Raw genomic sequence first — 24252 nt, 5'->3', positions numbered from 1 at the left:
CCATTTTATCATTGCTGATTTAACTGTCTCATCCTGAGTGTTCCATTTAAGCAGCAAGTTATACATTCTCGATAATAACTTGGTCTTTGGTTCAAGCAACTCTGTCTCAAGTTTCGATTTTTCCACCTGGAAACCTGTTTTTTTATCTAACTTAAAAACCTCATTAATTTGGGCATAATGCAGCCAATTTTGCACCTTATCCTTTAATTTTTCAAAGCTCTGCAGTCTCCAATTACCTCCAATATTTTCTATTATTTCCCAATATTTCGGCCAATATGCCTCCATATTGGTTGTTTTCCGAGCTTTGGCCTCTATTGGTGAAATCCACCTCGGAGTTTTGCTTTCCAATAAGTCTTTGTATTTTTTCCAGACCATATATATTGCTTTTCTGACAATATGGTTTTTAAACATTCCATATGATTTACCCTTGTCATACCACAAATACGCATGCCAACCTAACGAATTGTTAAAGCCTTCCAGATCTAGGACATCAGTGTTTTCTAGTAAAATCCAATCTTTCATCCAGCAGAAGGCCGCCGCTTCATAATATAACCTTAAGTCCGGCAGGGCAAACCCCCCTCTCTCTTTTGCATCAGTTAATATTTTAAACTTTATTCGGGGCTTTTTGCCCTGCCAGACAAACCTAGAGATGTCCTTCTGCCACTTTCCAAAGCATTCCACTCTGTCCACAATCTGCAAGGCCTGAAACAAAAACAACATCTTTGGCAAAACGTTCATCTTTATAGCTGCGATTCGACCTAACAAGGATAATTTCAGTCTTGACCAAATTTCTAAATCTTTTTTAACTTCTAACCAACATTTCTCATAGTTGTCTTTAAATAAATTCAAATTCTTAGAAGACAGATTAACTCCCAGGTATTTCACTTTTTTAACAATATTTAGTTCTGTCTCTTTCTGGAACCCTTCTGTTTCCATAGCCGTCAAATTTTTCCCTAACACCTTAGTTTTTTGCTTGTTCAGCTTAAAACCCGCCACCCGACCAAATTTCTGGATCAGTTCCAAAACTCTTTTTGTACTGGGTTCTGGCTCCTGTAGTGTTAAAACCAGATCATCTGCAAATGCTTTCAGTTTATATTGTTTCGCTCCGACCCGTATTCCTTGTACCTGCCGATCCTCCCTTATCATGTTCAGCAAAACCTCCAGGACTGAAATAAACAATAAAGGGGATAGGGGGCACCCCTGTCGTGTCCCTTTTTCAATATGAAGTTCTTCTGTCACCACATTGTTCACTATCAACTTAGCTTTTTGTTCTGAATAGATTGCTTCTATTCCATTCTCAAACCCCCTTCCCACTCCCATCCCTTCCAAATTTTTCTTCATGAATTTCCAGGAAATGTTGTCAAAGGCCTTCTCCGCATCAATAAAGATTAACACTGCTTTGGTGTTGATATTTGTTTGTAAAAGTTCCAAGATATCAATAATGTTCCTGGTATTATCAAACAAATGTCTACCTGGGAGAAAGCCAGCCTGGTCTTTATGAATTACTTCATTTAGTACTTTTTTAAATCTGTTAGCCAAAATATCTGCAAATATTTTGTAATCCACGTTTAGGAGTGAGATGGGACGGTAGTTCTTAAGTTGAGTCTTTTCAGTTTCCACTTTAGGTATCAATGTGATGAATGCTTCTTTCCACGTATCTGGTGCCTTCCCTCCCCCCATAATCTGGTTGCAAACCTCCTCTAGTGGTTGTATCAAATAGTCTTTTAACGTCCTATAATACTTGGAGGTGAGTCCATCAGGTCCTGGAGATTTGCCTAACTGCATATTCTGAATGGCATCCTCAATTTCCTGTTGTGTTATTTTACAATTCAAGATTGATCTCTTCTCTTGAGATAGTTCTGGAAGGCCATTTTCTTTCAAAAATTGTTCTATCTCGGCTGCATCCTCGGATCCTTGTGTGTACAGTTTTTTAAAATATTTCTGGAAACACTTTCTAATTTCTCCGGGTTTCTGGATGTTCTTTCCTTCAACTTCTAGATTGGTAACATAATTTAATTTTTGTCTCTTTTTCAACTGCCAAGCTAGCAGTTTCCCACATTTATTTGCCGACTCAAATGATCTTTGTTTCATTTGTTTAATTCTCCATTCCACTTCTTGGTTAATCAGTTGCGCATATTGTGACTGGTGGAATTTAATTTCTCTTAGAGTCTCTTTTGATTTTGGATTCAGTCTTAGTTTTTTCTCACCGTCTCTTATCTTCTCCAATATCTTGTCTTTTTTACCATTCCAGAATTTTTTCTTAATCGTATTCTGTTGTATCAGAAACCCTCTCATGACAGCTTTACTCGCGTCCCAGATTGTTCTTTTTTCCACCGAGGTATTTAAGTTGATTTCAAAGTAGTCCTTTAAAACTTTTTGGGCCTTCTTTACAATCTCTTGATCTCTTAGCAGGTTGTCATTCATTTTCCATCTGAAGGAATCGGCAGTAGTAAATCTCATTTCCATTTTCAGAGCGTTATGGTCGGAGCAAGTCTTTGGGCAGATTTCTATTTTTGTAGTCTTAGGTGCCAGCCCTCTAGTTGTCCAAATTTGGTCGATTCTTGTCCATGACAGGTGGGCTTCAGAAAAGAAAGTTCCTTCTTTACCTAGGGGGTTTCTCGTCCTCCATAGATCGATTAAATCCATATTGTCAGTTAGTTCAAAGAAAGTTTTTGGTAGTCTTCCATCTTTAGTCAGATTCTGATTCTGTGACTTATCCATCAAAGTAGAGACAACCCCATTCATATCTCCCATCATTATGATGTTGGAATAGTCCAGATAGTCCAGTAGTGTCTCATGTAGCTTCTTATAAAATTCTGATTTCCCCTCATTTGGTGCGTAGATTCCCAATATCAAAACTTTTTCTCCTTGGGTCGAAATTTCAATAGCCAGGATTCTTCCTTGTTCATCTTTGAACAAAAATTTTGGTGAAAGGTTCTCTTTGGCGTAAATCACCACGCCTCTCTTTTTGACTCTGTCTGATGAGATAAATTCTTGGCCTAATCTTTTATTTGTTAACACCTTCCTGTGTAGCCTGGTCACATGGGTTTCTTGCAAACAAATTATATCCAAATTCTCTTTCTTTAAGATATGGAAGATCCTTTTGCGTTTTTCTGGGGAATTCGCGCCGTTAATGTTCCAACTATACAGCTGCAGAGACATCTTGTGTCAATCTGTTGTTACTCTTGTTGGGTGTCTTCTTTTTTGTCCGAATCCGAGGGTGGTAACTCTTTTCCTAACTCTGGTGGTGGCCAAATAGCTGCCGCTCCTTTCTGTAAGTCTTCTCCGTGATCGTGTAGGAACTTCTGGCTGTCCTCTTTCGTTTTAATTTTTATCTTCTTTCCTTTGTATTTAAATGAAAGGCCTTGTGGAAACTCCCACCTGTAAGGTATTCCGTTACCTCTCAAAAGTCCAGCTAGGTCCGTGTAGTTAGCTCTTAGGTCTAGTAATTGTTTAGGAATATCCTTGTAAATTTGTGCTCTTCTATCCTGGATCACAAGTGCTTTGTTAAAATGTAAATCAAGTAGCTTGTCTCTCTCCTGTTTAGTCCTTAAAATAATCAAACAGTCTCTAGGCCTGTCCTTCCCGGCAACTCTTCCCAATCTAAATGCAGTCGTTATTTTGAAGTCTATGTCTTGATTTATACCCCAGAATTTGGAAAATTCTGCCGTTAGAAAGCCAGTCAAATCCTCTTTCTCAATCTCTGGGATAGAGCGTAATCTCAAATTATTTTCCCTGTTTCTCAATTCCACCAAAGACAGGTAGGCCTGCTGGTCCGTAATATGTTTGTGGAGCGGCCTAACCTCTCCTTTCAGTTCCTCCACTCCTTTGGCTGCAGCTTCTGCTTTCCCAATCGCAGCCTCCGCCAATTTTCGATTTTCAGATGTTACGTCGTTTAAATTACCAATATCTTGTGAGTGCTTAGCCACCTGTTCTGAAAGTTTGGTAATTGAGGATGTGGCTAAATCAATTTTTGCAGTTTGATCATCCACTTTTTTATTCAAAATTGCGAATTGTTGTAGCATTTCCTCTAGCAAAGTGTTAGATCCTCCAGATGCCATATCCTCACCTGTTGGTTGTTCAGCTTCTTCAGCTGGAGTTGTTGGTAAGGGTGCAGTCTGTAAAACAGCAGGGACTGAAGATCTACGTCCCTGAGAAAACAGGGTTGTTTGTGTCAATTTGCCTTTCCCTGCCTTCGACGCAGCTCTTGTTTTCACTCTGTCGCTCATTCCACACCTGTCTTTGGATTCAAGGTCAAACTGTCAAAAGTTTCATGAGAAAGACAGGCCTTGGAGTAAACAATCAAACCACAGAGAGACAAAGCAAAGTTGGTTCCCAGAGAGTTGTAAATCCCAAACTCCACTAGAGGGAGTAATGTTACAGTTCAGGAAAGAAGAAACAAAGTTTCAGTCGCCATTAAAGTTCCTTCAGTTAGGTAAATTAACAGTAATCCTTGGAAAAGACCTTTTCCCTCTGGCAGAGCTCTCACAATGTTGCCACAAGTTTCTTAAAAGGTGCAAAGTACAGTTGTTTAGTTGTATCCAACAGTAATGCCTCTAAATATCCATTTCAGATTTGTAAATGTATCCGCAAAATAGCCTTTTGTCCCGCTGCAAGTCCGGAGACTGGGGGTTTTAGAATCTTTAGGATTTTTAAAAGTCTAGCAGAGGAGAAAGTCCCCAGATGCAGTGCAGAAAATAACAAGAAAATAAAAGTAACTTGCCTCCTTCAGTTTCCAACTTCTCTAGACGTATGATGTCTCTCACTTTAAAAGCCTCTCTGTGCTGCTTCCAGCTTGTCAGATCTTTGCCTTTGATCACTAAGCATCATCGGGAGACGGACTTCCTTTTTCTCGTCTCCCGCTTTCAGCCAAATTCATAGATTTATAATCCAATTTTGAGTAAATCTTACTCACGAGTAGTTGATTTGTAATCCAATGTAAAAGGAAGAAAGGTCGGCGCTCATCAGTAACAGCCGCGCGGCTTCACTCCCGCAGAAAGAGCGATGAACCCACAGCACCGCTTCCCCTCCGCGCTTCCGAAACCCCTTACGGGGTCCCTTCTTCGTTTCGGGGGTCGCTCTTGGTGCCCGCCGGATCCCACGGCCACGAGCTCACTCTGCTCGTGGTTTTTCTTAATGGGTCGTCGCTTTGCCGCAGCGAACGACCCTTTTCTGCGGAGCCCCTCTTCGCAGCGCAAAGAGGACCGCCATTACTTGCTTCGCGCCGCCTCCGGAAGTCCAAAAATGTTTTGTTAAAGAAAATAATACATTGTAAAATCCCCTCCCAAACTGCTCAGTGTCTATGGAATGATGGGTAACTCTGGGGTGGGGTGGGGGCACACAGAAAGCCTGGGAGGAAATGCAGTTGAATATCCTGGCTAGAACCTTGCAGAGGAGCACTCCATGTGGCAACATTTTTTTCCTGCTCTCTGTAGCACAAAGTTCCTCAAGTGTTTCTGCCAGCCCTCCATTCACAGGCCAGACTGACCCCCTGCACCCAACCACGGACGGTGTGACAACTGGCCTTTCTGTACAATCTCCTATTGCTGCTGTGGCTTCAACTAGGCTTCAGGCCCTCATGAGTTGGCTATGAGATGTGTGAAAAAGCACATGAAAGGTTTGCTGTGCATTTATTGTAATCCTTAGATGAGCAGCCTTGTGAGACGAGCTGCGAACTCACCAAGGAGTTGGCAGGCACCGTGGTCCCCTCTAGATCCTGCTCACTTGTCTTAGTGGCTTGGCCACTGTCATCAGCCACAACCTGCTAGAATGAGGACCAGAGGTTGACAGGACTTTTCTCCTCATGGCAAACCTTACAGAACAATTCAGAATAACTTATGAGACAAGCACTTTGGGAACCTATTTCCTTGCTTGTCTGCCTGCATTTTTGGTGTCCATAAAATGCAAACTCCTGTTTCTAAGCTCTATTGCCTGCACTAATTTGTTCCTGTTGCCTTATTTACATTGATTACTTTGGCTCCTTTGGTTGCTTTATACTTGTTGGCTGATTTCCCTGGTTCCATCAGATCTGTTCTGCTCTGCTGCTGTTGCATTGCCTTTGGCAAGTTTACAATTGTGGCTGACTTGTTGCTGCTGAGCGTAACTTTCCCCTTTCTTCTGTATGTCCACAGAATACAGTGGTAGCTCAGTTTACGAACTTAATTCGTTCTGGAAGTCCGTTCTTAAACCAAAGCGTTCTTAAACCAAGGCGCACTTTCCCTGCTGAGGCCTCCCACTGCCAGTGCCCTTCCACCGTTCGCTAACCGGAACACCTACTTCCAGTTTTGTGGAGTCTGTTCACCGAATTGTTCATTAATTGTTCGTAGACCGAGGTACCACTGTTTTCTCTGCCACACCCAAGTTTTTGGGTCCCAGTTCTCTCTTTCCCTTCCTTTCTTAGAAATACAGCTGCTTTTTCATTTGCAGAAACCCACTAGTTACTTAAATATAACTTTAATAAGCATGTGAGTCATAAACTATGGGACAGTAGTACTGTGTTTGAAAGAATCCGGGTGTAATATGCATCTATTCTGTTTCTTTTCCCATCCACCCACAACTTTTGGGGCCCAGATGGGCTTCTTTCTTACATTGGCCCACTGTATTTACAGCTTTGTAAATCTTGTTTGTCCCTTGCATGGGGTCTTAACAAGTGTGATATCTCTGCTATTCAACTACTTAATTATCCTACCTGGTTCCTTGAAAAACATTTTTACTAGTTTAAAGCTGAAATATTAGTGGAACTAGCCTTTTTTTTTTTTTACACCAATGGTATTGATTTTGTAGCCTCATGTTTTTTCGCCTCTAACCATGCCCACTTAGTACCTATTCCTTTTTTAAAAAGAAGATAATTTTAACTTCTAAACATTATAATTAGCACCTACCACTAGACCTTATGACTGCCTGCAAAGAGAATACATATATTCTCAGGAGTGGCCTATTAATAAGTACTAGCAAAAGAGCTGCTGCTGGGATGCTTATATAAAGGACAACTTAATACATAGCGGATAATGTCCTCTTTCCCACTGAGCCCCCAAGTGCAGAAACTTTGATCAAAAGGTGTGTTAGGGGATACAAGGCTGTTAAGGATTTCCTTAAAGGTAGAATGGTAAGGGCTGTAAAACTTTTGGCCTGGAGAAATAATGTCCTTTTCAATTGGGAATAAGCCACAATGGCCTGGTTTGCACATTAACACTAAGCCAGAGCTTATTTGAGCATGTTGTAAACCAAGTCCAGCCGACTAACTACTGTTTGTTTCAGCTAACAAGCCATGATGTGAAGCTATGATTTGTTGCTGATATATGATCCATGGCTTACTTTTAACTGTGGTTTGGTGTTATGTCTGAATACAGTGGTAGCCTTACTTAACCATGGTTTGTTTAGCTACCCCACCCCAAACATTCATCAAGTTACAATGGCCAAGGGCAAGAGCTGCTGGAAAACAGGGAAAGCTTTAGTGAAAAAAGATGTGACTTGTCTGTGGGACAACTCATAGTATTATTGCATGCCATTCCAATCTCTGAGGGATGTGAGATTCCAGGTATTCTAGGAGCTTACCCTAAGGTTGATGTTTCCTTTGGAATGAGGTACAATGAAGTTTGTGGTGTCTTTATGATATATGGTTTATTTACTACCTGAGCCCCTGATGGAGGGGTTCACAGCATTAACACCCCAAGATGATCTGTCTTCTCCTATAGCCATGGCCTTGGATTTCAGCGGAAATCGTGCATGGCTCTATCCCTCAGCCTTTTCAGTCTGCCCCTTTTTCTTCCAGCTTTTAGCTCACATAACTCAAGTCTCCACTCTTGCCTTTTGTCTATTCCAGCAATTGAATCTATGCTGGATCCAGGAATTAGAAGCAGGGCTCAGGCATACAGCTTACTCCTCCAAAAAAGCAAGCAAGCAAGCAAACCCCCAAACCCTCATAGCAGTATGTTGAACAAACCAAGACTAAAATGGGCCATAGCTTAGTATTATGCAAAAGCAGCCACTGGCAATGTGATATACATTCCATATTCTGAATCAAAGTAGAACCCCCCCCCTTTGAGCAGCTGTTTTACTCTACCTGGCAGGGAAATGTACGTGCAGCTTTAGATTACTTTCATAATGCTGCAGAGCTCTCATTGCCTATGTAGGTCAGCTGTCTCTAGCAGCCAATACTGTGGGTAAGCGTTCTCTGATTCATCCATCTGATTATATTTCCTCCCTTGGATTTTTCTGGGGAGATTGCCAGCATGGGTCTTGTGGGTCCTGGGGGTTTGTGTTCTCTCGCACCACGGTCTCACACCGTCCAAACAAGAAATGCCACATCTCATCTTGCAGGCTCAAGGAATCCCCACGTTTACGTAAATGTGTGATTTTCTTTTTCCATCTTTCACTTTTCTCCCCAACGAGGGAATGAGCAGGGAAGGAAGCATGCAAACCCAAGACTTTCTTCCCAGATACCATTTGAGAGTGGCAGAAAACCTGAGTGAGGCTGCGCCTTTGCAAGCACACTGCTGTAACTGTCTGCTACTGTAAAATGTATGTTTTCCAAATTGGAGAAGTTAATGAAAACGTCAAAAGCTTTGACGCATTTCATCTCATGCATCAACATAATATAAACCATTCAGCTGAAGCATAATATTTAACACTTGTCAAGTGTGCTTGTTGGAACTTCATTTAATGCCCCATCCTTGGCAGCTGGATTCAAGTCAGTTTATTTCTTGCTCAAAGGTACAGGCATTAGTTGTGAAGATCCCAGGAGAAGCACCATTAAAGGGATGGAAGCTCATGGTTATATGAATGAATTGCTGCTTGCAAGATGAACTAGGGTAGAAGTGGGCAGCATCTTCCATACTCTCTTATCACAATGAATCTTCGGGTATTCATAAAACATTTCACAGCATGAAATGTTTTTCTTGTGGAATGGGAGAAGGGGTATTGTTTCCCATGTAGGTAGTCATGTTAGTCTATTTCCGAAAGAGCAGCAAAGAGTCTTGTGGCGCCTGAAAGGCATAACACATTTTATTCTGACAAAAACATTTGTGGACTAGATATACATAACATGTCCTACGTTAGGAGGCATATATACCCATGGTTTAGGAGGGATGCGTGAGAATCTTAAGCTTTGATACTCGTGGGGTAAAAACCCATTATCTCTATTCAGGCCACAGGTGATAGAACTGAACGGTGGTTTCATGCTGGCTTCTCCCTTTGAAGTTCCTTTGCTCAAGAAGGCCACTTTAAGGTAATTATATAGGTGGAATAGCTCAACACTTTTGCTGAAGTATAGTCAGCGCTGAAATTTTCATAGGAATGGGAGCAGGAATGGAAAAAGATCTGTTTGAATACAGGAAAGTATTTTTTAAAATGGTTAAATCTCACGTAGCTCTCTAGGGAGCATTTAGGCCTCAAGGGAGCACTTATGCTCACCTTTTGCCTGATGAATGAGAGACAGCACTTACTTGACTTGTAAAATAATAAAATGTAGTAAACTGGGGTTGTTTTCAGCACTACATGCACATTATCTCTTTATCTCTGTAATCCTCATAGCCACCGGGAAAGCTAGGCTAGTATAATTACCGTATTTTTCGCCCTATAAGACGCACTTTTTCCCCTCCAAAAATGAAGGGGAAATGTGGGTGCGTCTTATGGGGCGAATGCAGACTCCTTGGCTTCAGCGATAGCAACACGAAGCCTCCGAAGCCTGCGCTCCGGAGGCTTCGCGTTGCTTCAGCTGAAGCCAGGAGAGTCTGCTGTTTGAGGCTGGCGGTGGGGAAAGCAGTGCTTCCCCCATCGCCAGCCCGAGAGGATGGGGGGCAGCAGGAAGGCGCGCGACGCCTTGCCGCTACTCTCCAACCCGGCTTCGAGGCTGGCGGTGGGGAAAGCAGCGCTTCCCCCATCGCCAGCCCCAGAGGATGGGGGGCAGCAGGAAGGCGCGCGACGCCTTGCCGCTACTCTCCAACCCGGCTTCGAGGCTGGCGGTGGGGAAAGCAGCGCTTCCCCCATCGCCAGCCCCAGAGGATGGGGGGCAGCAGGAAGGCGCGCGACGCCTTGCCGCTACTCTCCAACCCGGCTTCGAGGCTGGCGGTGGGGAAAGCAGCGCTTCCCCCATCGCCAGCCCCAGAGGATGGGGGGCAGCAGGAAGGCGCGCGACGCCTTGCCGCTACTCTCCAACCCTCCTTTGGGCTTTTGCGGGAGATGGGGAAATTCCCCCACCTCCCGCAAAAGCAGGCAAAAGCCGCGCGCTCTTTAAAGGGGTTCCGCGGCTTCTGCTGGCTTTTCTACGAGGGGGGGAATTCCCCCACCTCCTAGAAAAGCCTGCAGGAGCCGTGCACCCTTTAAAGAGCGCGCCGCTCTTGGGGGCTTTTCCCCAAGGAGGGAGAAGGGACTGACTGGCCGAATCAGTCCCTTCTCCCTCCTGCGGGCTGGCGTGGTGTAGTGGTTAAGAGTGATAGACTCGTAATCTGGGGAACCGGGTTCGTGTCTCCGCTCCTCCACATGCAGCTGCTGGGTGACCTTGGGCCAGTCACACTTCTGTGAAGTCTCTCAGCCTCACTCACCTCACAGAGTGTTTGTTGTGGGGGAGGAAGGGAAAGGAGAATGTTAGCCGCTTTGAGACTCCTTTGGGTAGTGATAAAGCGGGATATCAAATCCAAACTCTTCTTCTTCTTCTTCTTCTTTTGCAGGAGATGGGGGAATTCCCCCACCTCCTGCAAAAGCAGGCAAAAGCCGTGCACTCTTTAAAGGGGTTCCCCGGCTTTTCTAGGAGGTGGGGGAATTCCCCCACCTCCTAGAAAAGCCTGCAGGAGCCGTGCACCCTTTAAAGAGCAAGCGGCTCTTGGGGGCTTTTCCCCAAGGAGAGAGAAGGGACTGACTTGCCGAATCAGTCCCTTCTCCCTCCTAGTCGAAAAGCTCACAGGAGTCAAGTGGGGCTCCTGTGGGCTTTTGCGGGAGGTGGGGGAATTCCGCCACCTCCCGCAAAAGCAGGGAGAAGGTCTTGGAGTAGCGCACAGGCTGCGTGCAGCCTGTCCGCTGCTCCCAGAGCTGCGGGGGGGGGGGAATCATATTTTTTTCCTTGATTTTCCCCCCCTGAAAACTAGGTGCGTCCTATGGGCCGGTGCGTCTTATAGGGCGAAAAATACGGTATCCTCTTAATAATGGCCTTCTTAAGGACTGCTTGTGAGAAGGACTGCTTGGCTGAGAAATTTGAACTGGAGGCTTCCTGACTCACTTAGCTGTAGCTTGTGAATTTTTTATTTTTTAAAAAAACCCAAAATGCAAATTTGGCATCTGGTTTTTTTTACTGTCAGCTTTCTTTAGCTTTATCACAGCTCAACAGGCAGCTGCCTGGACTGGCAGAATTTTAGGAGCACCAGGGTTATCATCCCATCCCAGAAAAACAGGGATTCCCCAGATTCCAGTTCCTTTCTCTGCTCCATGCAAGTAATGGGGATTTTAGTGAATATGGAGCAAAGAAGGCAAATCATACTGTCCTTTGGTTCCCCCCCAAATGCTTGAGATATGCCAGACTCTTATTATGCTTCATAGCTTAAATGTACCCTTGTATTCAAATAAGGGATGGGACATGGCTAGTTATTATTTGATTGATTGATTGATTGATTTAATAAAAAGATATACACTGCTTGATTCTAAGAAACCTCAAAGCGGTTCACAAAAAGATAAAACAATAAAATCGAGGGGGAAAATCACAGCCATACTTTAAAACATACAAAAGTTAAAATACTAAAACAGATTAAAATCACCCCAGCTTTCTAAGCATCTGGGTAGGCTTCCCTAAACAAGAATGTTTTTATCAGGTGTTTTTAAAAGGACAGTAAAGGCGCCTGCTTGATCTCAATAGGCAGGGAGTTCCAATGTTGCAGGTGCTGCCACACTAAACAGTTGAGTTCCTACAAATGCGGCATGGGTATTCTGTGGCATCTTTATTATTCTCATTGAGAACCAGCCTGATTAACTTCCAGGTATAAAGCACACACTTGCAGTAGATTAAAGAGGATGGACAAGAGTTATAGCGTTCCTCTTCCTTCTCCCGAGAGTAATCTGTTAAGAAAACAGCAAGGTTGTGTTCTTTGGCTGCAGAGCAGGAGAGCAAAGCAAATTGTTTTTTAGTGCTGGAAAGCAATTTTGTCTCTTAATAACCTCGGTGCTGACCCCATCCTGAGATAATCTTTGTCCAGAAGCAACCCAACCTGCCTTTATTTTCTAGCTTATTGATTTCCAGGGCAAATAAAAAGCTGGGCCTGAAGAAATAGGACACGTCCCTTGGCAGCCGTTCCCACTGGGGTGTTTCCTACTGGTGATTGCTACGTGCTATTAAGACCCACTTCCTTGCAGCTTTGGGGTGTGTGTGAGAGAGAGAGAGAGAGGGAGAGAGAGAGAGAGAGAGAGAGAGAGAAAATACAGAAGCACTCAGGGCTGCCTCAGTTTGTAAGGAGCACAGATTCTCTCTTTAGTGCCAAGTGTAAAAGATTGGTGGGATGAGCACGATGGGTTTGGCCATGGTCAGGCTGCATAGGGTTTCCTGTACAGTGGTACCTCGGGTTAAGTACTTAATTCGTTCCGGAGGTCCGTTCTTAACCTGAAACTGTTCTTAACCTGAAGCACCACTTTAGCTAATGGGGCCTCCTGCTGCTGCCGCTCCGCTGGAGCACGATTTCTGTTCTCATCCTGAAGCAAAGTTCTTAACCCGAGGTAGTATTTCTTGGTTAGCAGAGTCTGTAACCTGAAGCGTATGTAATCTGAAGTGTATGTAACCCAAGGTACCACTGTACTCAATGCAGTGACTACAGATTAGTTGGCAATGACTACATATAGAGGGAATGTGCTCTGGTTTGTAGGAAATAAGCGTGAATGGGAAAGGAAGGGAGAAAACTATTTAAAAAACAGGCCTATTTTACACTGGCGGGGCATACTTCTATATCAGCTTTGCATTAAAGTGGCTTCCCCTCCCAAAATTGAAACACTGAACGAGAGTTCCTGCAACTTCACATGACCGTTAGTTCCTGAATTTCCTGGAGAGAGAAAATAGCTATGAAGCCAAGTTTGGGAAGAAGACGTGTTCTTTATCTAGTTATGGACTCTACTGTGTCTTCATATGACACTTTTACTTTAATTTTTCTAACATGTGTAGTGTGGGGCAGGGGTAAGAACTCAGTCTGGAAACTTCTCCAACAGCCTATCCACAGAACCTATTCCTGCTTTATGTGGCAAGGGTTTTTGCTTTGCCATGCGCTTGACATAGATCACAGAATGTGAAATTGAATACCGCTACACTAGCAAGCCACGGGCATTCAGGGCATCGTGACATGTGTTTGTCTGCATCCCACTGTGTGTTTACCAACACAGTTTTCCATTTTATAGTTTATAACATACGTTTGCCAGGCATATGCCAGTGCATGTGTGGCAGCACCCTCATTGTGCCGCGTGAATTGGGAGCAGTGGTATTTCGTCAGTAGGGCAAGCGTGTGCTTTTATTTACTTTTATCTAGAAGGACTCAAGAAACAGAGCCATCTAATGTGGTGTTGTTCATTCAGATGCCCCAAGCACGTCTTCATAAACACAAGAAGAGCCTGCTGAGTCTGGCCAGTGGCCAACCAGGTGCCTGTGGGAAGCCTGAGGACTGTGCGCACTCTCACCTCCTGCAGTTTCCAGCAACTCGTGTTCAGAAGCATCATCTTGCGTACTCTGACCCTGGAGGCAGAGTGTATCTGCTGTGGCTGGTGGATAGGCTAGTTCCCTCCACATACAAAGAAAAGTAAGCTTAGGTCAGATACAGAAATATAACCACCATGCCTTCCGAATTCCAATGAAAATTGCTGAGAAATGAGTACAGTGGTACCTCAGGTTGCATACGCTTCAGGCTACATACGCTTCAGGTTACAGACTCCACGAACCCAGAAATAGTACCTCGGGTTAAGAACTTTGCTTCAGGATGAGAACAGAAATCGTGCTCCAGCAGCGCAGTGGCAGCAGGAGGCCCTATTAGCTAAAGTGGTGCTTCAGGTTAAGAACAGTTTCAGGTTAAGAACGGACCTCCAGAACGAATTAAGAACTTAACCAGAGGTGCCACTGTATTCTGAATTTACCTCCTAAGAAAAGTCCTAAAAGGGGGGTAGCCAACGTGGTGCCCTCCACATGTTGGACTACAACTGCTCATTGGCTCTGCTGGCTGGGGCTGATGGGGGTTGGAGTTCAACAACATGGACTGTCTTTTTCTTAAAAGCGCTTTTTAGTGTGGGGTAGGGAGTTTTGCGTCTGACTGTGAGGCCTCAGTGCCTTGCATCCATGGGACCAGATAATGGGGAAGTTAGCTTTGAAGCTGGCCTTTTCCAGTGTCTTGTCAATTACTGACGAAAATAGGAAAGGATGTCAAAATGGCTAAGGTGTTCCTTAAGATCAGCACTTATCTGTCTGGAAGGAAGTATATTGTGATTGAAAGGACAATGAGGGTGAGACAGCTCTTGCTTCACTGCTCTCTTTCTGAAAGGTGATGTGCCAGCTTCTTTTCAATAAAATACCTGGGCAAATTTTTAATTTATATGCAGGTTAGTGGAGTCCAAAAGCCCCGCCCCTTACAAAACAGAGATCCCTGTGTTGAATTTGATCCATTCAAGACTGGTACAGACCACACCACACCCTGACAAATCCACTAATACTCATTGGCTCCCCCAATCCTGGCTGGAATTTGCTCAGCAGCAACCCCGGGGAACAGGGATTTTTAAGCTTTACCAATGAAAATCACAGACTCAAGGGTGCACCTGAAACAAATCACTTAGGTTTTTTTTGTGTTCAGAGCTTAATGGTAACATGAAAGTTTATAGAATTTATAGGAGATAGGTTACCTAAGATAAATATCAGAAAATAAAGCAAGTTATATATGATGAAATTCATAGCATCTTAAAACAACTGGATATAACACAGCAATGAATTAGTGGTTTAATAATGGTATGAACTAATGAATAGTATTGGCAATGCAATCAGTCTCCTAACTCCGTTCAGCTTATCTGGTTGTGAAGCAGTTGTATGTTTCCTAGTATATTAGATTAATAAAATTCATAGTTACCAATTGAAGGCAGTAGGCTAGGCTTTGTGGTGTCCAGTTGGGTGAAGCATGCAAAGCAAGGCAAATAACACAGCAAGAAAGAAACCCTGAATACACCAATTAGTAAGAGAACCAGGAGGGTGGACTTTTCCATCAATTTTGCATTGATTTTGTTATGGGTACACCCATTTAAGATGTAGACTGTGAAGTACAATAATATTTGTTGATGGGGTAAGAAAGTAACTGGGACTCCTCCTTTACCAGTGGGTTTCCACACAGTACACTTTGACACATCCCAGCCTTCGCTTGACAAAACATGATATGCTTTCGCCTTTGTTTTGGCTTTGCGACTTTTTTTCTGCTGCTGTTACCATAATGCCAGCATTTCAATTAGTACAGCAACAAAAACTTGCACAGAGATCCAGGCAGCTTACACAAACATATCACAGACACAACAGTGGCATCCATCTTGATCCATCATGGCTGCTCAACTTGCCGTCATAACTGCTGGCTATGCATGCATAGCTGGGCCGAGGTTAACACCCTGATAGGGTCAAGGAATGGCTGAACTCCCTTGTGGAACTGGGCCTACCATATCTGACAAGGTTATGAAAACTCCGCTTGTAGCAGCCAATGGAAGATGCTGCTGGCACTTGAAGGTCACTAATACTCTTCATGCAAAAGAAGGAGGGATTTGAAAAGAGTGGGGAAGCTGTGACCTTCCAGCTGTCATTAGACTTGAGCTCCCACCAGGATGAGAGCCATAGTCCAACAGCATCTGGGGGACGACAGGTTGCCCACCCCTGTCTTAAATGTTGAGCTGTTAAATCGATTGAGAAAAAGCCTTGAGAAAAGACTTGTCTAAAGCACTCATGGGACTCTCTGTGTTAGGATCAGTTATTTAATGGAATGGGAGATAATTTGAGGCTTTCTTCTCTGATAGACACTGACCCACAAACAGAATTAAACAAGCATACATACAAGCTGGAACAGATAGAGTCGGTCAGTTTTAGTTGACCAAATACTTTAGAAATCCATAAAGTTTCTGCCACGGGGAACACTGAGTTTGTTCAAAATGAGTCCCTGAGCTTAAAACTTCTCTTTTTTGTTGTGTGTGTGCATGTTGCTACAGGTGGGGAGAGTGATGTTGCCCTCAGGTCTTGCTGGTAGACTTCCCATGGGCATCTGGTTGGCTACTGTCAGAAAAGGGTGCTAGATGGACCCTTGGCCACTGTCAGAAAAGGGTGCTAGATGGACCCTTGGCCTGATCCAGCAGAGGTCCTTCCTTCTTATGTTTTTTTTGTTGTTTCCTATTTGATGTCGGCATAGCTATAGCGTTCTGAGCGCGGGGGAAGCTATCATGTAATGCTCTCATGCAACCACGCATTCCAGAAAAGCCGTCATGAAGATGGCTGACGGAAACCTATTACCGTATGTAGCTAAATGGGCCTCAGGAGGATCTTTGTCCCACCATCCTTCACAGACACGCTGCAGTCCACCTTGGCGAAATTTGCAGCCGCCGTTTGGAAACTCATGGTTTAAACCATTTGTATGTGAACATTTTGTCTCTTGTGTGAATCAGGAAGTTAAACCTTCTGCGTTCCAGCTGCCTGCTTGTGGGACACGCTTTGAACTACTGGCTTTCTGTCAAGGGAAAAGATAACCACCATATCTTTGAAAGCTGCGGAACTGTTTGCCTCTTCTGCCAGCTCCTCTGTGTACTTGGACGGGCTGTGCCTGCCCACTTTAATTAGCTCATCCTGAGACTTGGGAAGGAGGGCACAGCTGGAGATAACAATTCCCTGTTGGGGGACTTGCCCACTTTAGATCTTGGGAGGCTAGCTCCACCTGGCCTCCCTTGCTGCAGAACAGTGCATTTTGACAGTGAATGTGGCCCAGAGCTGTTTGAATTAAGTTGATGTTGGTTCTTAAGATCTTTATCCAGGCTCGGCTCATCAGCACAGAAGCTGTATTTAGAGAAGTGCCAGGTAATGAGAACAGCCAAACAGCCTGTGAAGTGCAATCTGCTGGAGGGCCTAATTACACCTATACTTATGCTTTTCCCCCAAGCTCTTCCTTCCACCCATCAGATGATGATTAGACCTATTTATAGGGGCAAGTTTCTTATTATTCAGTGCAGTGAAACTCATGCCAATCAAATCAGTACCATCTGCATCTTTGATTGCTGCTTAATAACACCATGGAACACAGTTTAATTAAAGCAGGGTATAAATAGACTTCAGCTCTCCCCCCCCCAAAAAAAACCCCTTCTTCATTTTGTCTTACCTAGGTATCTGCCACCTCCTTGCTTATTCTAAATAAATGCAAATTGAAGGTTGCTTGACTTGGAGATCAACACATCTCCACCCTCAAATAGCTCTGCTGAATCAAGAGTTTATCCTCCACTCTCCAAAGATTTATCTATCTGATTTGTGCTCCTTCAGGACAGAATACATAATGCTTTCCCCCATTGGATGCAAATACAGACAAGAGGACCAATAATCTGCTGGGCAACGCAGATAGGATTTGACAGAATGGCAGTGTAGCTTCAGAAGGATTTGCATTTTCCAAAAACTACATGCAAATATCAAACTGCTAATAGAGCACTAAGGAACAGCATTTGTGGGTGTGCTTAAGAAAGCTTGGGCAGAATTGCTGGATGTTTTCTGTGTCCACAAAACTTTCAGATCTGAAGTCTGCTACCGTGAAGGGCTTGTGACAACTATCCCCTCCCTCCTCTTCGTCCAGAGCACTTTTATTTATCTGTGGCACAGTGAACATTACAAAACATGCAAATGGTACAGGTACCCACAATCACAAATTGGTAGCAGATCTAAACTCCTCCTAGGACAAACACTAGGGAAGCAGGGACAATTCATAGTACTAATATGCAACACTCAAAATTATCAGTAGAAATTGAGATTAACACCACCAGCAAAATACTATTGTGGATGATCCTCTTTGCAGTCCATAGAGGACATCTTTAGAAAATTGCAGTAAATTTGTTGCCTAAAGGTGGCGACTTCGTTTGTAATGGTTTGATTGTGGTGCGCCAACAGATCACAGAAACTATCAGACAGGGTCCAGCCAGTTCTTGTCCTCAAAAGGTTCAGATCTCTCTACAAGGGACTCGTTATACCATGTAGGCTGTGCCTGCACTTTCTCGGATCCTTGAATAGCTAGCCAAGCAGACGCAACCTTTACATGGACAGTTTGTATGCACATAAGCCCTCTTGGACACTGTGCTAAAAAATTGTCTCAAGTGGGATCAAAATGGCTGATTCTGCTCTCTGTGAGTCCATTCAAACAAAAGGTTAAATACACTCCTATATCTCCCACTTGTGTTTGCTACTTCCAGAACCTCAGCACAAGTTGCTGTTGTTTTTCAACCTGAGGAAGCTCACTGTGGTTAGATGTGTTCCAAAAAAGCGTTCCAATTCTTCTACTTGACATCCCTGCTGTCCTACTACTTCTCATCTGGAAGTGAGGTGTAGCCCTCTCAAAATGGGCCACTGCTTGGCCCACTTCTGTCTATCACAAGGGGAGATAAAAGCCTCTTTGACAACTTTTCATTTTTTTAAAAAAAAAAATCGCAACTTCAAGGGTGTTTCTGGCTTCTCCTGCCAGTCTGTCGTTTTGAATTGATACTGCTCAACACTCCTGACTTATTTTGATGATGGAGCTGCCAAATCCTATGACCCACTGTCTGATGCTCTCTTTATCACTTCTTCATGGGGGGAACAATCTCAGAAGGTGGTGGAGTAAATTCCAGTTTGTCGGATGGGCTCTGTTGGCCTAAGCTTTTTCCTTTCGCTTTTGTCTTACCAGTCTGCCTTCATCTCCTAGTAATAAATGAATCCCACTTGGACTTCTGGGCATGTGCTTCTAGAGGAGTGAAGCTGGTGCTAGAGGTTTGCTGGGTTGACCAAATGCCTGGGCCCCTGAGGTTCACTTTGATCTTCTCAAGCACCCAGTGGAAAATGAAGGGTTGCGTTCCCCATCCCAAATCCTCTGTAGCCTGACAGTCCCCAAATCCTGGTACAGGCCCTGCAGAGGAGTAAATCGGGGAGCTCTAATTTCATGTAGCAGCACTTGGATTTTCGCAATTACTAATATTGTGTACAAATAATGGTTAGAGGCACTAGTTGGTGCATAGGGTGTGAGGTTGAGCAAAACCAACTAACTCACTAATGCAGTTGTGTCTGTGAATTTGATCTGCTCTTGCATCTTTGAAATAATTGCCATGGGCTTATGATCCCAGACCCTCTAGAAGTCCAGAGGGATGGACTTGGAGGCAACAATCAACGCTATCAAAAGCTTTCTGCCGTAGAGCGTTGCATGGCACTAGAAAACTCGGGGGTTGGCAAGGCAACCTTTTGGAACTGGTTGTTGGACTAGAACTCCATCGTCCATGGCTATTGGCCATGCTGGCTGGGGCTGATGGAAGTTGTTGTCCATAGCATCTGGGGGGCACTAGGTGTGGGGCGGCTAGAACAGAACTCTACTCCCAGGAATCAGGATGCTGACATGGGCATGAATAAACTTTTAACAAGCTGTTGGTTGTCTTCTCAGGCAAAAATGGCTACTGTGACCCGGAAGTATTTCCTTGAGGGACAGACGTACTCTGTTCCCCTCATCCAGCCTGACCTCCACAGGGAAGAAACTATTCACCAGATAGCAGATGCACTTCAGTACCTGCAGAAAGTCTCAAGCGATATCTTCAACAGGTATGGTTCAGCCATATTGTGCGGTGGGAAACGGAGAAGTACATTGTGTGTGTGGGGGGGTGCTTAATCACCCACTTGGGTTTTTTTAGCCTCTGGGTGTCTGGCAGTCCAAGAAGTGAAGAAAGCTCAGATCTGAATAGGCCCAGATTGCTGCCTGCCCTCACATCTCTGTGTGATGGATCCGTGTTATGAAAGCAGCAGCTCTGTGAGTCCAGGCAGCCCTTGCTCCTGCCTCGTCCCCCACACAACAGAGGAGGTTGATTAATGCCTAACAAATTAAGAATTGAAAAGTCTCCCCCTGCCCCCCCAAAAAAAACAGATGATCAAAATTCTGGTAGCTCTCCCAGCAACAATAATATGTTAGGAAAGTCTCCTGTAGGCCCCCGGCTATGCAGAAATCTAGTCCAGAATCTCTTCCACAGGAATGTTGACGGTAACCAAAAATGTGTTCGATATTTTGCTTGGTGCCACCTGTTAAGATAGTCTAAATGGGCCCTGTTCTGCATTACTTCTTTGTGTGCTGTTGAATATCTATAGCAGGCATGGGCATCCTGGCCACAGTCCCCCATGCTCAGCCTTCTGGGGCCAACAAGGTTGGCCAGACATTCTCCACTCCATGCTGACAAACCAGAGGCCTTATCACAGGTCAAGGACACATTCCAGTTACATGAAATCAGTAGAGGAGGGTTCAGAGCAGGGCCAGTTAAGAGGTATAGCAAGGATGTGTGTTGCCTGGACAGAGTCCCAAAGACCATGCAGAAAGACCTGGGGCCACATTCGGAACTCCAGGCCTGAGGTTCCCCACCCATGACATAGCAAGTAGCAGGGCCTTACAGCAGTAGCCTCATGTTTATGGAGCAATCTCCATCTGTGTCTCCCCCAGCAGCTTTTAGGAAACATGGCAGAGTCTGCCTACCTTGTAAAATGAGACTGAATTACTATATTGGGCAGTTATTGCATTATGATTTGAACTGTCACTGAGACACAAGTGTTACTCTGACGTTGCTTAGGTTTTTTTAGTCTATTAAGTTGCTGCTGTTCTTAAATGGAGTGTTGTGTATCTATTCGTGGGCTGCCTCGAGCATATGGAGACGTGGGATATATAAATGGTCTAAATTAAACAAATCAACCTTCCAGTTGCAGTGGGGCTGTCAGAATTTGGAATACCGCAAATGGGTGTTGGGGGTGAGGGTGCCACTTTCCAAATATAATTCAGCTTTCAAGAAAGCGGGTGCGATTTAGACTTCAGGCGTTCTTTGTTCTTACAGTTTTAATTCTGAGCACTGTTAGGCTGTGACAAATTAAGTGCTGTTGCATCAACAGCTACAGCGACTGCAAGATCTTATTTCTGTACCCTTGTCTACATGCACATCACAAATGTAGCCTTGGATCTGTGTGGTTTTAAAACAGTACAGTGGTACCTTGTGTTACATACGCTTCAGGTTACATACGCTTCAGGTTACAGACTCCGCTAACCCAGAAATAGTACCTCGGGTGAAGAACCTTGCTTCAGAATGAGAACAGAAATTGTGCTCCAGCGGCGCAGCAGCAGTAGAAGGCCCCATTAGCTAAAGTGGTGCTTCAGGTTAAGAACAGTTTCAGGTTAAGTACGGACCTCCGGAACGAATTAAGTACTTAACCCGAGGTACCACTGTAATGTGCACTGAAGAGGCTAGTTAAGGTAACTGCTGAGAAGTGTATAGCAAAGCCACTCATTTCACCCACCCACCACAAAACAAGTCAATGTTAAAAATGCAAACATTCCCAGTGGCCAGGAATTGCAAGTGGAGCTTGTGCTGTTGCAGTCAGGTCCTGCTTGCCACAGGCCTGTCAAGTCCAGCATTCTGCTGTCATAGTGGCCAACCAGGTGCTTATGAGAAGCTCACAAGCAAGACATGAGATTAGCAGCTTTCTCATGATCCTCAGAAACTGCTATTCGGGGGCATTCTGCCCCAGATGCTTCCCCTTGTACAGAAGCAGAAGGCAGAATGTCAGGAGGGGATGTCTAAAAAATTATGGCAAAAGATAGAGGCAGGACTCCAGTTCACAGGTGGCCCTTTTTCTTGAAGTGGTCTTACATTTTACACTGGGGTGACTAACCTGCAACCCTCCAGATGTTGCTGAACTACAACTCCCATCATTCTCAGCCAGCCCAGTCAGGGGTGATGGGATCTGTTGTCTGGCAACATCTGGGAGGGGTACAGATTAACCACCCTTGCCTTCTAGCCACGGGAACGTATGAGTTATTTCTGTATACCGCAGTGCCCCTCCCATCCTTCCCCGGGAGAAAGGGCTCCCTCTCTTAGCATGCCTGTCACACTCAAATCTCGGAACGCCAGCCGTGGCACTGCTCCCTTACTCTTGAGTGCACTTCTGGCTTGTAATTACTAATTCTTTCCTACAACAGGAGAGACTCCATCAGGCCTTTTGTTTGCTTTGCCTTTCCTTGGAGCCCTCTGATATAATTAATAATGATTCGGTAATTATGCAGGCGTCTGATTAAAAGTTCCATAACCTTGGGTGTTCTGTGCCAATCAGAGGGAAAGCTTTCAAGGTGAGAATCTCACCACTTAGCAGAGAATGACCTTTTCTTTCTGTTATCTTGAGATAAGGTGTATGGATCTCACATTTGGGGGTGGGGGAGAGCTCTGGCTTATCAGGGTGAAGTGTTAAGCTTTGAGCCTTCAAAGAGGGAGTTGTGCTGAGGGTATGGATTGGAGTGCCTCTGGTGCAGCATCTGCAGTGAACTGGTCGGAAGGACTCTCTCTGGGCCTTATATCACACCATTCCAGGACTTCTTTGGGGTGAATGTGCACTAAGATTTTCCCCTCATCCTAAAGGTGTGTTTGTCTGTAAGGCAGGACTCTGCATCTGCTGGTGTTTTACTTCCACCTAAACGCCAAAAGGGAACGCGGGTGGCGCTGTGGGTAAAACTTCAGTGCCTAGGACCTGCTGATCGCATGGTCGGCGGTTCGAATCCCCGTGGCGGGGTGAGCTCCCACCGTTCGGTCCCAGCTCCTGCCCACCTAGCATGAATGAATGAATGAATGAATGAATGAATTTATTACGGTCATAGACCAGAAGAAAGGGGAAAAAAACAACAAAAAAAAACAAAAAAGGCAGCAATAATTTACAAGGGAATGATGGTGTCAGTTAAAAGTTGTAAAATTATACATAAAAACAATACACATATACACACACACACACACATATACATACTCATATATGCACTACAGTATATGTATGGGCTTAAAAAAGGGGGGGGGCTTATCCAGGGGTCAGATCTTTTACTTTTTTACAGCTAATGCCCTCCGCTTGATCGCGGCCGCAGAAAACTTGGCCACTTTCAATGTTACTTCTGGGTTTTTGTCTCCTAGTAGGATTTTCAGCCGCTGAGATTCAGATCGACCTGGAAATTTCTGAACGATAGGGGAGATAAACAGTAACCTGATATCCCCGTAAAGGTCGCAGTGTAACAGCACATGTGAAGCCGTTTCCACCTCCTTCAGGCCACATGGGCAAACTCGTTCAGCATAGGGTGTGCCCTCGTATCTGCCCTTTAGTAAGGCAGATGGCAATACATCAAATCTAGTAAGGGTAAACGCCCGCCTATATTTTGCGATTTGTAGGTCCATCAAATATGGGGTTAGATTAAACCCTTTTCCATAATCTTGGATAGTTGGATATTTATCTATCTTGCTCATATGGTCCTGAAGCTCTACATCTCCTATTCGCTGGCTCACCATCATTTTAGCCTTTTCAAAGCCTGAGGCTATGAGTTCTTGTGAGGAAAGCCCCAGGCCCCTCAATTTTTCATAAAGCGACAACCTCCATTTAGACTGGAACGGGTCTAGTAGAGTCAATGGAGCCACTCCCACTGGGAAAAATATGAGTTTTAGCCAGAAGTGAATCTTCAGGATCCATATCCTGGCATTAATAGGGAGTTGGCCAACCTCCAGCCTAACGGCAGTGTTAGAGACACAGGTAGGTAACCCTAGTAGGGAACGATAAAATTTAGTTTGTACAGATTCCAGGGACTTGAGTTTTTGACAATTAAATATCTGGGTGCCATACGTCAATTGTGGAAGTATTTTTGCAACAAAGACCTGGGAGGCAGCAGGAACATATTGACCTCCTTTTCTGTAAAAGAATCTTAAGCCCACCTAGCAGTTCGAAAGCACCCCTAAGTGCAAGTAGATAAATAGGTACCGCTTTATAGTGGGAAGGTAAACGGCGCTTCCATGTGCTGCGCTGGTGCTGGCTCACCAGCTGCAGCTTCGTCACGCTGGCCACGTGACCCGGAAGTGTCTTCGGACGGCGCCGGCTCACGGCCTCTTGAGCGAGATGGGCGCGCAACCCTAGAGTCGGACACGACTGGCCCGTACGGGCAGGGGTACCTTTACCTTTACCTTTTTAAACGCCCAAAACTGCAGAAACTTGACTCCCAAGGCTTTCAGCGTATGTTTTGAAAAGTTTCTAGA

General features: G+C 44.5%; 1 protein-coding gene across 2 annotated transcripts in view; it reads left to right on the top strand.

The window, feature by feature from the left end:
• WASHC1 (WASH complex subunit 1) overlaps positions 1-24252 on the top strand; it is a 68491-nt gene that overhangs the window by 9036 nt on the left and 35203 nt on the right. Inside the window, exons 1-2 of one of the 2 annotated variants that reach the window (XM_082240565.1) lie at positions 19312-19338; positions 19617-19771. In XM_082240565.1, coding sequence (XP_082096691.1) covers positions 19327-19338; positions 19617-19771 — 167 coding nt within the window. In that variant the 5' untranslated portion in view covers positions 19312-19326. Of the gene's footprint in view, positions 1-19311; positions 19339-19616; positions 19772-24252 lie in introns of those variants that run through there. The other variant, XM_082240566.1, reaches the window with a different exon arrangement.

Source organism: Podarcis vaucheri (assembly GCF_965113315.1).
Source record: "Podarcis vaucheri genome assembly, chromosome: 10".
NCBI classification, from domain to species: Eukaryota; Metazoa; Chordata; class Lepidosauria; order Squamata; family Lacertidae; genus Podarcis; species Podarcis vaucheri.
The sequence above is the reverse complement of the archived record's forward strand: the minus strand, read 5'-3'. Positions and strand labels throughout refer to the sequence as shown.